Source organism: Acartia tonsa, chromosome 8 (assembly GCF_053477335.1).
Source record: "Acartia tonsa isolate MP-2025a chromosome 8, ASM5347733v1, whole genome shotgun sequence".
NCBI classification, from domain to species: Eukaryota; Metazoa; Arthropoda; class Copepoda; order Calanoida; family Acartiidae; genus Acartia; species Acartia tonsa.
This window is the reverse complement of record NC_137267.1, coordinates 24,191,672-24,204,212: the sequence shown is the minus strand read 5'-3', so window position 1 is coordinate 24,204,212 and position 12,541 is coordinate 24,191,672. Positions and strand designations below refer to the sequence as shown.

Here is a 12,541-nt window from a genome sequence, read left to right as displayed (position 1 = left end):
ATATGGCCAACTTTGTTGAATCTATGCATTACCTGGAGGATTATAGCTCATTCTTGACTTATTTGATTCGTAGAGGTCAACATTACATCAGCTGGGCTCGTTCTGGACACATTTCACCTGAAAATGTGACGTCATGTTATTCCCAGGCTATGGAAGGGTTGAAATTGGAAGAATCTAGGGAGGTGAAATCTAGGCCTGTGATTAGTGAGGTGCATGTATCCAATTTGGCTGACAGAACTGGGACTGGCGATAATAATGCTTGGATTGAGGGAAAGGATGATATCCCTTGGGATCAAGTTGAGAATGTGATTGGGGCTTTGAATTCGAAGGCTAAGAATATGATTTGTTGGTATTGCGGGAAAGAAGGACATATAGTGGCTGATTGTTGGCAGAAGAGGGATGGTAAGCCGCCTGCCCCTGATTCTCGCATAGGTAAGACCAAGGCTAAGTTCTTTCCGGTCAATAATGAAAAGGGAGAGGGGCCTGGAGTGCCTAATAATCGGGTGATACCTGAGCAGTTTCTGAAGAAATCAGTCAATCAGAGGGGGCAGGCTGTGGATTCTGAAAAAAGCAGAGATGAAAAACAATATGAGGCTATGATTGCTGAAATGGCTAGGTTCAATTATCAATAATATCCTATGTAGTAGTGTGATGATTGATTCGATGTATAAACCTTATTTTATATATTGTTTCTTTGTTCACATATATTATATCTAGGTTATATTAGTGTAATTGAGTTTTTAAGCTATGTAAAATTTGAAAATTTTTGCTGTTTTGTATTCGGATAATGGCTTTCAATGTTGTGAAGAAGTTTCTGTTTTTGTTTTTTTTAGTCAATGTGTGGAGGTGCTAGTAACTGTTAATGGGAACAATATATTATATAATACATTTAGTACAATTAAGTATAAAATTTGGTAGGTATCTAAATAAAGTTTTAATGAATATTAAACCTTTGAGGGGTACTTACTTGTGTTGCAAGGAGTTTGGTGTCTAGTCACGAGGGGCTGGTGTTCTGCAGGCTGTGCATGACATAATATGTTGATCAGTATGATGGCGGCTGGTGGATGGCGGAGGGCTGGCTGCTGTGTTGTAGATTGATGGCTTTGTATCTGAAATTTGAAGTTAATTAATTAAATATATACATTAATTATTTATAACACGACATTGAAATTTTAATCTGACGGAACGATGGCAGAAGTTACTAGGGCTTTAAAGGGATCGTGAAGTCTTGAAGATAAAGAAAGAAAAATGCCTATTTGCGCGGATTTAGAGTTTTTTGTACCAGGAGCTGATATTACAGTGGAGGAATTAGGAATTGTTGATACAGGAAATAATTTTAATTCTTTAATATCTAGAAAAATTTTTTATAAACATGAAATTGGTTTCTGTCCTGCTAAGTTATCAGCCTATTCGGTAGATTAAAAGAAAGTTAATATTATTGGATATGTTGAGTTAAAAGTTAGATTTGTGGGAACCAAGCTGTGTTTACAGAAATATTTTATGTACCTGAGGTAACAGGCAAGTTGGTGAATCTCAGAAAAATAAAATTAATATTTGTTTGGAAGTGGATAAATTTGAATTTCATGGGGAATCTGTTCCTATTAATTCTTGTTTACAATAACAGGTAGTGGCTGAACCTACTCTGTCAGGGATAAAGGAGGGGTTAACGTAGTTAATGCGTCGATAAAACCTATTACCTTGCTTAATAATGTGAAGATGGGGCACTGTTTTGTCATGGACAATCTGGATTCCACCTGGATTCCTAAGGTTGACATGCCAGTTGTAGCCTTCAATATTATACACGTCAAAATTTGCATTGGAATTTGCCCAGAGTTCTTGACACGCAAGAACGCTGGGCCGTATTCCTTTGCAATTAAAATTATCTATACACGCCACCAATTCATCAAATTTAGAGTTTATCGATTGACAGTTTAAGGAAAATAAAATTATCAGTTGTTCTCTAAAAGATTTCAATTTTGTTATTGCTTCATTTTCCTACATGTATTGACAATTAATACCAAATTCTTCATTAAGTCCATCAAAATGTTGGCCATATATGGGGTTTAGGAGGTCTAGTGTAGGGTTAAGATTTAAATTAGCAGGTACCTGTTCATTTAATCCATTAGGGAGGCTTGTAGGGTACTGGTGTGGAGTCTAAGTTTATCGCAGGAGGATTAGCACGTATATCAACCAGTGGGAACGACTGAAAAACAATATATATCAGCATACATAAAACATGAATATATTTACAATAGTAATAATAGTGAGATAGATAAAACATTTAGTTAGGAGGTGATGTGCCTCCGCTCTTTACTCTTTCCCCCCCCCCCCGTGGTATTAGTTAGATACAAAAAATCTTAAAATCAACATTTTTATCTAAGAGTTGGCATAGGGGGTAGGTAGGTAAAATAGAGTTAAATTCTTTATATTTTTAGTCTTCGTTTTTTAATCTTTGACAGACGATGACATGACATTAACATTGACATTTTATGACAAGAAAATAAGCGGATTAATTTTAGTAATTAATCAATAATCATTTATAATGAGGACAGTAAGTATTTGTTAGCTGCTAGAAAGTACTATCTAATCATTTTATCTTACTGTCGTTGGTTTTCTTTGCAGTTCTTGCAGGCATAGATTTCAGCGGCGGCGGCGGCTGCTGTTTAGGTGGATCCGTATCTGGCTCTCTGGCTGCTGGGCGGGCTGCTGATGTGGCAGGAGCTGCTGCTGCTACGCTGGGTGCAGTTGTTGGAGCTGGCATCTGCTCGGCTGCGTTCTCATCCTCGGCCTCAGGGACATCGGCGGCTGCCGTGTCAGAGGTGGTTGCGGACTCCAAGGGAGGGAACTCATCCGTGTTGGCAGCGTTGGGAGGAGGTTCATAGTTATCCTCGAAATCATCCTCTGTGATGAGGGGATTGCAGAACTTGGAGTTAGGGAAGAATGATCCTCTGTCTGCATAGGGCACGCTGTTGTATTTGATCAGGGGGGGCTCCATTGATGTGCTGAACAGGTTCTCAGTGCCAGGTATTGGTTTTGTCATGCCGATTAAAGTGTCGGCAAATGGGTTCAGAACTTTTTGCCATCTGGTTCCTGTCTTGATTTGAAATCCCACAGTTTCTCCCATTATTTTGGTACGGGAGATCAGCTTTGTTGAATGCAAAAATGTTTGGACGTTTTTGTTCAAACGTGTTGTGTCATATTGCATTTTTACCATTCTACCTGGAAAATAGGGTGCAGGGGACACACTCTGGCTGGCAGTCTTGTACTGGTTTAACTTAGCTGTGTATTCCTCGAGGACAGGGCGCTTGGATATCATTACCGCTTGGAGGTGGACACGGGAATGAAACCTGAAGATGGCCTGCGGGACTTCCTTCCTCTTGGGGTTAAACGGCAAATGATGGGCGTACTCGATGACGTCCCCCCAGTACTGGGGGACGAAATCGAGTAGGCCGTTTCTGTGGGCTATTTTCAGCGAGGGCAGAATGAGTGCGTTGTATATCGACAGCATGGTGATCTTCTCTCGGCTGTGGGGCGACTGGAAGTTCGTCACCCTTAGGGACCAAGCCCTACTACGCTGCTCTCTGCAGGAGTTCTGAAAAAACGAATAGCGTTTAAAATTGTCATCGTTTTTTGCTTGACATTCGAACTTACTCTGGAGGACTGCAATACTATCCTTAATCGCTTTTAACGTTTCTGCCGATAATTGGGCATCCTTAAAATTGTCAATTTGCTCGAGAACAGAGATTTTATCACTAAGTTCGGAGAATTGTTTTTTTACCGCATCTATTTCTTTTTTATGGCTAGAGATTGTGTTAAAAACTTCTTCATGTCTTACCTTGGCTTTATTTTTATCGTATTCCTCAAACTTTTTGTCGAAAATCACTTCCATTCTTTCCCAAAATGCGGGAGATGATTGTTCCGGCAACATTTTCTAGCGAGTGAAGCCGTGTGGCTAAGATGGCGGTGATTTTGAGTTCGATTAGCCAATAGGAAGCGAGGAAAAATTAGTGACTGCCAATAGCGTGGTTTGTTGTGGACGCTATTTGCTTACTAGCCAATGAGAGAGCGACACTGGTTTGGCCCTCGTGTGGTGTGGCCAAGTTTTTAAAAAAAGAAATAGACAAAAGTTTTGCGGATCTTTATTTCACTTAATTTGTCGATTATTCACAAGGATAGTATTAACGGTTTTACACCGGCGATTTTGCCTAGACGGCGGTGTAAAATATGGTGCCAAAACTATATACGAGTTTGCCCATGGCTACCATATCTTCCCAGTACCAACACGCGGAGGGACCACGGGCGTGGGGTAAAGGGGAATTAGTAAAGAGCGGGGGGTGTGCTGTACAGACTAGTACATACACATGGGCTAGAGAGAGAGAGATGTTGTTCGCTCCACGCTCTGAACTAAACTAAACTAAACTAAACTAAACTAAACTAAACTAAACTAAACTAAACTAAACTAAACTAAACTAAACTAAACTAAACTAAACTAAACTAAACTAAACTAAACTAAACTAAACTAAACTAAACTAAACTAAACTGTATCAGTTACCTGGATGATTTGATTGTGTTTTCGGTTAGTCCAGAGGAGCATGTAGAACATTTGCAGACGTTGTTTCCGGTTCTCAGACAGGGCAACCTGGAATGGAATCTGGATAAGTGTGGTTTACTGACTAGAGAATGCCACTATCTGGAGCATATTATTAGTGCCGCCAGATTGAAGATGAATCCTTCATATTTGGAACGGATTAAGGATTGGGGCAAGCCTAAGACAGGAAAGGAGTTACAGAAATTTTTGGGATTCACTAATTATTACAAACGGTTAAGTTTGTTTTAATCATAATCTGCTTAGCTTATTTTCCAGGTATATATTTACGTGTCAGCTAGTTGATGCTAAGACTGAGACAGCAGTGAAGGCTATTTTGGAGAATTTTGTACCTATCTATGGTTTATTTTGGAGAATTTTGTACCTACCTATGGTTTATTTTGGAGAATTTTGTACCTACCTATGGTTTATTTTGGAGAATTTTGTACCTACCTATGGTTTATTTTGGAGAATTTTGTACCTACCTATAATTTATTTCGGGCTTTGAGATCTGACAGAGTTACAAAAAGGGGGTAATGAAAGGATTGGGGGTGGACACCGTTTTAGTTCCTTTCAAGAATCCAAATTTGAATCTCGTGGAAAGACAGAACCAAAGTTTGTACGCAGCTTTAAGAGTAGACAAAAATCATGAAATACTTGGGAGAAAAAAAAAAAAAAATTACCTGTGGCAACATTGGTGATTAACTGCTCCAAGAGCTCGAGGACAGGTTATTCGTTTTTTGGTCGTATTTGGAATTTCTGAAACATATGGAGGATATAATTAAGAGAATTTTAATAAATTCCAAACTATATTTGGAGGTTCAAAACAAACACAGAGTACAGAAGGAAGCATTAAGAGTGACGTGTCCAAGAAGTTACAGTCTTTCTACGGTGGGCCTTTTATTTTGGTCAAAAAGTTTTCGGATGCTTTGTATGAATTAGCGCCTTTTGGGAATCACCCCCTCCTTCAAGGGATTGAACATAAAAAAATATTATGTATCATTCAAGTCAATGTTGAATTCTGTTTTAAAGGGACTGTGTATGAAATATCTCCCTTTAAATATATGATGGCAGTTGAGTCTGTAGTACCTGTTTCTAAAGCTGGAACGAGTGTTGATGAGGTCAATTTTCCATTGGATTAGTTGTTTCCATTTGCTATCTTTGCCTGAAAAAGTGGTGACGATTAAAATGAGTGGGTCAGTAGCTAAATGGGATACAAAAGAGGAGGTTAAATCTCAAGTAGGAGGTCCTGTGGTACATGTGCAGATTAATAAATATAAAAGTTTTATATATATATTTATATAATGGAGATTCATTAAATTATTGTTTAATTATTTTAATAACAAATATGTGCTTATTAAGCTAGTAAGTTGGAAAGTTGATCTACAATAAAAGTTAAGTCCAGTTGATAGTTGGAACTGAGATTGTGAGCAATTAAATCATAATATCGAGTTATAGTGGTAAACCATCAAAATCAGGTAAACATTTTTACTTTGTCTGGTTTTGGGAAATTGTCTTTTACATTTTTATGTGATGCTGAAATGTACCTGTATTAATGACAGAGTGGAATGGCAGAACTGTGAGATTCTGATTGTTCGGTTTTTTGGGCTGGTTCACAACAGATCACAAGAAGATAGGTGTCATTTCAGTAATTTTTGGGCTGTAGAAATTGCAAATATCACCTTGTTTATTATTTTTAATTTTAAATATGGCGTCTGAAGTCATGGTGGCCAAAATTGGTTGGCGATTTCTCCACATTTTTCATTAGGATTGGAGTAGGAGGAAAAATTGGCATTTTCAGATTTTTTGATGGATTTGTATTATTTTATTCCTGAATAAAATAATAAATATTCCTGATGTGTTTTTGTGGGTTACATCAGCCAAGCTGAAATTTGTCCTGGATGCATAAAGTGGAGGAGAATAGTGTTTTATTGTTGCAGCTGACTTCTATATATCATCAAGTGGAAAGGATTGGTTTGTACATTTATTATGGTTGACTGATAGCTGGCAGCATTTTGTCATGGTGGTGATTGGCGCGGCTGGAGTGTGAAATTTTCTTGGTATCTTTCGATTTGTACCTTGGCATCCCTGACATAAAATTGATATGATGATTCGTATAATGTAATCTGTTTTAAATGTCGTCTTAAAAATAAAAAAATATTGAAATTGTAATTATCAGGAAAGATGGATGATAGAGAGAGACATCGGCTGGTTCCTGGTCGGTTGCAAGAGGAGCACGAGAGGTCTTTAGAGAGGTTGGAGGATGGTAGGACCAACAGGCGGCGGGTGGTGTACAGAAAGGATGATAAGGCTGGTCCCAGTAGAAGACAGCATAAGGATGGGCGGCAGGTGGTGTACAGAATGGATGATAGGGCTGGTCCCAGTAGAAGACAGCATAAGGATGGGCGGCCCAGGTATGAATTTAATGATGAGTTTCTGAAGTTTCTGAAGAATAATGATGATATTGGCAACGACGGTTTGGAAGTGAATCTTGATGCATGGGACAGGTGGCCGAGCGGTCAAAGTGGTCTGGAGGAGGGCGAAGGAGGGTCAGGAAGAGGTGTGGCCAAGCGTCCTGCTGTTGGGTTAGATAATTTGGGTTCTAAAAATAAAAATTTGAGAGTAGAGGTGACATGTATTTTAAAGGTGGAAGCAGTAGTTCAACAGGTGGAAAATGTTTTGACAAGTCATGGGGCCAGTGTGAAGGGGGCTAATTTAGACATGTCACAGAAAGAGGCAGAAGTTCAGAGACATTTGACAAATATATTCAGCGAGATCAGGCGCAAAATAAGTAAAGATCTACCTGCTGTACCTTGGCAGCTGCAACAGGCTGGGAGTACTAGTGGGGCGGTGGCTGCCAGTGAGGTGATGGTGGTTCAGGGAGACGTTCCAGATATTGGTGCTGAGTTGGAGGTTCAGGCTTCAGTGCCTGCTGAAGAGGGTTCTGTAGCTGCTGCTGTAGATAATGCGGTAATGGCTGCTGATGTAGATTCAGATTAGTGAAGCCTTGACGGCGTCAGGAGGGGGAAAATGTAGTATAGTTCAGTTTTAAGTTTTGGCTTAAAAGTAGAAACATCATTTACTCTTTATTGCTCTGTAAAAGTTAAGAGCACATTTAAGAGAACATTTAAGAGAACATTTAAGAGAACATTTATTTAGTTAGTCAGTTGATATTGAGAGTCCTAACACAGAACATTATCTGGTTTGGGTTCGAGTCTTTATTAAGACCAATACAGCTATTTACAGACATCCTACTACTTTAGCTAGTTTGCATAGGCAAATATTCTACCCCTTCAAAGTGCATAGTTAATTAATACATTGTATTAATTAAACAGTCAGTCATCCTGTTGCTTGGTGTCCTGATAATTAGACAGACAGCCATCCTGCTACTTCAGAGTTATATAGCTAATTAATACCTTTGTATTAATTAGACAGACAGCCATCCTGCTACTTCAGAGTTATATAGCTAATTAATACCTTTGTATTAATTAGACAGACAGCCATCCTGCTACTTCAGAGTTATATAGCTAATTAATACCTTTGTATTAATTAGACAGACAGCCATCCTGCTACTTCAGAGTTATATAGCTAATTAATACCTTTGTATTAATTAGACAGACAGCCATCCTGCTACTTCAGAGTTATATAGCTAATTAATACCTTTGTATTAATTAGACAGACAGCCATCCTGCTACTTCAGAGTTATACAGCTAATTAATACCTTTGTATTAATTAGACAGACAGCCATCCTGCTACTTCAGAGTTATACAGCTAATTAATACTTTTGTATTAATTAGACAGACAGTCATCCTGCTACTTTGGTGTTTTCACACACAAATAGACATCCCGCTACTTCAGAACTTTCCAGCTTAATCAATCAGTAGTTTTAAATCATTCTAATATATTTAACCATTTCTAAATAAAGTATATATATCTAATCTTATTTACTCAAAAACTGCATTTAATCCAATATAATAAATACTTAAAAAACTGTTTGTATTTTGAATTAAATATTGAATCTACTCTATCATTAACTTATGCAAGTCTGTCTATTTCACAATTATCTAAAATTAGTGTTTTGGCTATACATATTTGAAAAAAAATAGACCATTCTCATGTAATTTATGTGGCAAATCTCTTTAACTTTTTTCGATATTGTCAAATAAAAAAAGTTTGGTCTGGTCAATGTTAAAAATTCTTTAACATATAATCATATCTATCCAATGCCTAATATATTCTACTAAGACAAATAAAAGTTCACTACTCTAAGTACCTTAACTCTTTAAATACACTTCATAGAACTATCCCTTTAATTTACTTCAATAAATAGAAATGAGTTGAGTATATGGTCTTTGGTCATGGTAATCTTCATAAGATATTGCAATGATATATCTCAAATAACAGCTGAGAAAATTGCATTTATTACACATAATTACAATTTCCACTTTAGAGGTGAATTGATGCCTTAGGCTACAAGAATATTTATAATAATTTTACATATTTATCCAAATTTTATCAATGTCAAGTTTTTTTTTAACATGCAGCTTAACGGATATTTTTATTTATAGAGTAGCTTCGCAACCACAAAAACCGGAGTAATTACACCTCTATAATTAGACAGACTAAAAACAGACAGAAAATAAGTTAAAGGGGAATCTTACATTATAAATAACTTATTTTCAGACTAAATATTTGGTAGAGCTGCTTAATTATAACTAGGGTATGTCCATAAAAGACTGTCAGAATTAGTTGTATATAATATGATTGCCTTTTAACTTAAAATTTATATTCTAAAAAAATTCTACTATCAAAAAGAATATCCTAATGTTTTTGTCAAATATGACTAACAAGTAAATTTTTCAATAAAAATTGGACAACATTTTTATAATAAAACCTATCTGTAGCTGTTGTAAACTAATTTCCTGTACTAGAAATAAATCCAATTGAAGGAAGAGACAAAAAGTCTTAAAAACTATGATCGGAAATTACGAGGACGTCAAAGATTTTAAAAAATACAACCAATTTTTCCTATTAATATTTTCTTAAATGAATGCAATTCTCTTCTACTTTATAACCCCAAAGATTTAAAGTGATCTTCAAGATCATTAACAAAATCCCTTCTATAGATTACAATTATTGGTTGAAACGTTTAGACACTCAACTTAATAAACCAACCAATCAAATTTAAATTGGAGTCCTCAAAGCTGTTGAGCTAATGAATAAGAAAACATTATTATATAATTTGGGAACTACTTAATACCTACTAAATTAATACCAGTTTTGTTTGACCGGGGATACTGCCTCTCGAGGCTAACAAAACTGGTATTAATCTAAATTTTATTCATTTTAACATCCGCGGAAAGCTGTCTATAATTGGAGGCGATAAATAACTACTTTCTTCTCTATGGATGAAATTTTTTTTTGTTTATCCCTGTTTCAAACTGTAACTCTCCACGGTAAGACTCATAATTCTGAGAACGCAACTGGTTTCAACAGGGAGGATGAAGACAATGACGATCTACAACCCTTTCTTGCCCCATAATATTACATAACACACTCAGATTTATACATATATTTATTGGGAGGTGGAAGATTTATTAATTTATCATTGTCCTTTCTGTGTACTACTGGATTTTGAATCATTGTAAATCGGGTTTAAACTTGATTTTTTTTATTTACAGTTTTATTAGAACAGGGATCTTAAGGGATAATACAAAATCGATAAATCATAATACATCCATATTATTCAACAATGAAGATCAACAGAATTAACCATTCTGTAGATTAAAATTATTGGTTGAAAAGTTTAAACTCAACTAGTTTGTAACCAACAAATCAAATTGGATAAAATCATAAAAGTACCCAGGTTTTTGAGACAACGAATAATACCTTTAACATTATTATAAAATTTTGGGTACCAATTTAATTTATTTACAGCCCAATAACCAATCCCTCCCTGCGCTAAAAGACTTCACAAAACAAATTTTGTAGATTCTACGATTGGAACCTGGAAAACCACTTAAAACAAATACTCCTAAAGGGCTATTTGTTATACCTGAATCGAATATGGCCATTGGCTTTGAATATTATCATGCACCAAACATTCTAGAGACACTTAAAGCTATTTTATTCTCCAAGTTCTTACTTGCACATTGAATGGTAAAGAGTTTCATCTGTTTAAAGTAGAAGACATTTCCACATCTTACAATGAACGTTATTGCAGAAATATGAAATAATTTAATGTCTTTATTTGTAACGCGGTGTATTGCTAAGGCTCAAAAAACATCAAGAAAATAAATTGCACCTACCAAGATTCTTTTTAGGGGTACCATTCATACTTTGAGAGACTTCATTTTCGCCCTAAAAATAAAAAAAATATCTTTAATTAAAAGGAAAACTTTTATACCTATGAATGTTGTAACATATGCTACTTGAAAAAAATATTTTCTGATATCCTAGATTTAAGACAAAAATAGTTATTTCTTTCATCGTATTATAAACGGCTTTCCGCGGACATAGAATGTACAATTATTAGATTAAAACCAGTTTTTTTAGCCCCGAGGTGCCGAAGGAACGGACTAAAAAATGGTTTTAATCTTATGATTGTACATTTCTATATTTGTAGAAACCGGTTTATAATACGATGCTAGACATAGTTTTTTCGTATTGATGAAAACCGGTTCCTGTCCACCGGATTCGAATGAATACGAGAAAAACCCTTATTTTTCAATTTTAGCCCCGTTATATGTCGGAAGCTTCACATGATGTTAACCGCGCTCTTAGTTATGTTAATACTTTTGTCATTTATACCTTTTTTATACGACATATTAAAAATAAATCCCTCCCTTCATTACTTTATACCTTTGAAGATTACTGAAAAGTCAAACTTTTAAAATAAAATTGAGTTTAAAGGTTCAAAGCTTACCTGCCCAGCAAACTCCTTGACACAGTACGGGCTGTACTTGTGCTTGCATACATTCTCACCAACAGCCTAAAATAAACAGGTTTTAGTCCATTTTGTAGGATATTGAACAAAATAAGTAGGTAGAGAAGCCCTTTAAAAGGCTCGTGGAGCAGGCTCAAGTACAAAACGTGGATGGCTGTTTAGTGTTTATAATTATGATGTAAAGCAAAACATCTAAGTCTTAACTATAAAAGCTAATTTCTTCTTTTCAGCGCAGCATTTAACCTTTAGGAACTGTAAATAAATACAAAAACAAAATAATGATCTGAGGTAAATAAAAGAAATAATGAATAGGTTATTAATATTTAATGTATATATTCATAGAGTAGAGATGGATCCTTAAAAAATTAGGGTCGCTTAGTGCGGCAAAATTATTTTTGTAAAAAATCCTCCAAAATCACATAAAAATCTACAAAAATTAAACAAAATCTTATGTTAATAACCCTTTTATGATTTTACTTAATTTTTGTAGATTTTTTATGCGATTTGAGGATTTTTCACAAAGCGACCCTAATTTTTTTTAAAGAATCCACCTCAGGTATAAGATTAAGCATGGCGTACTTATATTGAAAATCTTTACAAAAAAAAGCTTTTCTTTATCAACTTTAATTTCAACTACTAAACAATTTTTATTAAAAGCGAAGCTTTTCTATAATTAGGGTCGGTCCGTCCGTCCGTACGCCCGTCCGATAAAGATAGCTTCTATTCGTTAATTTAGGCATGTTAGAATTGTTCTATCGATTTCAAACTTAGCATGATGATTCCTGTAGTAGTTGGGTAGCGAAGCAACTCTATAATCAAGTCCAAAAATGTAAGTATGTCCATAAACATTATCCTGTTTTTAAGCAGTTTTTCAACATTTTTACCTAAAATTTTGATTCTACATTTAAACATTTATGTTCCGATTTTTCAGTTCAGATACTATACAAGTGTTAATGTCCGTTTGTCCTACCGTTTCAGTGCTTCGCTTTTATGGATGTTGTCATCCTTGT

The 12,541-nt window shown here is 35.6% G+C and overlaps 2 protein-coding genes across 8 annotated transcripts in view; one reads left to right on the top strand and one right to left on the bottom strand.

Annotated features, from left to right (window-relative positions):
• LOC145326327 (zinc transporter foi-like) overlaps positions 1-12,541 on the bottom strand; it is a 63,525-nt gene that overhangs the window by 21,796 nt on the left and 29,188 nt on the right. For all 7 annotated transcript variants that reach the window (XR_013881849.1, XR_013881850.1, XR_013881852.1 and 4 more), the window contains exons 7-8: positions 11,511-11,576; positions 10,894-10,945 (exon numbers count right to left, since the gene is read on the bottom strand). Coding sequence is in view for 1 of the 7 variants with exons in the window: in XM_080169621.1 (XP_080025747.1) it covers positions 10,894-10,945; positions 11,511-11,576 (118 nt within the window). In the remaining 6 variants the exon portion in view is untranslated. The remainder of the gene's footprint in view (positions 1-10,893; positions 10,946-11,510; positions 11,577-12,541) is intronic.
• Positions 6,407-7,725, top strand: LOC145326328 (uncharacterized). The gene is made up of 2 exons (XM_080169622.1): positions 6,407-6,871; positions 6,935-7,725. Exons 1-2 carry the CDS (start codon positions 6,770-6,772, stop codon positions 7,583-7,585), a joined length of 753 nt encoding a protein of 250 aa, XP_080025748.1. The 5' UTR covers positions 6,407-6,769; the 3' UTR covers positions 7,586-7,725.

Excerpts from the sequence above, each read along its gene's own strand:
- LOC145326328 (XM_080169622.1), top strand. The coding sequence starts at position 6,770 with ATGGATGATAGAGAGAGACATCGGCTGGTTCCTGGTCGGTTGCAAGAG. Across the intron at positions 6,872-6,934 it reads GTAGGACCAACAGGCGGCGG|GTGGTGTACAGAATGGATGA; the intron begins GTGGTGTACAGA and ends GATGGGCGGCAG.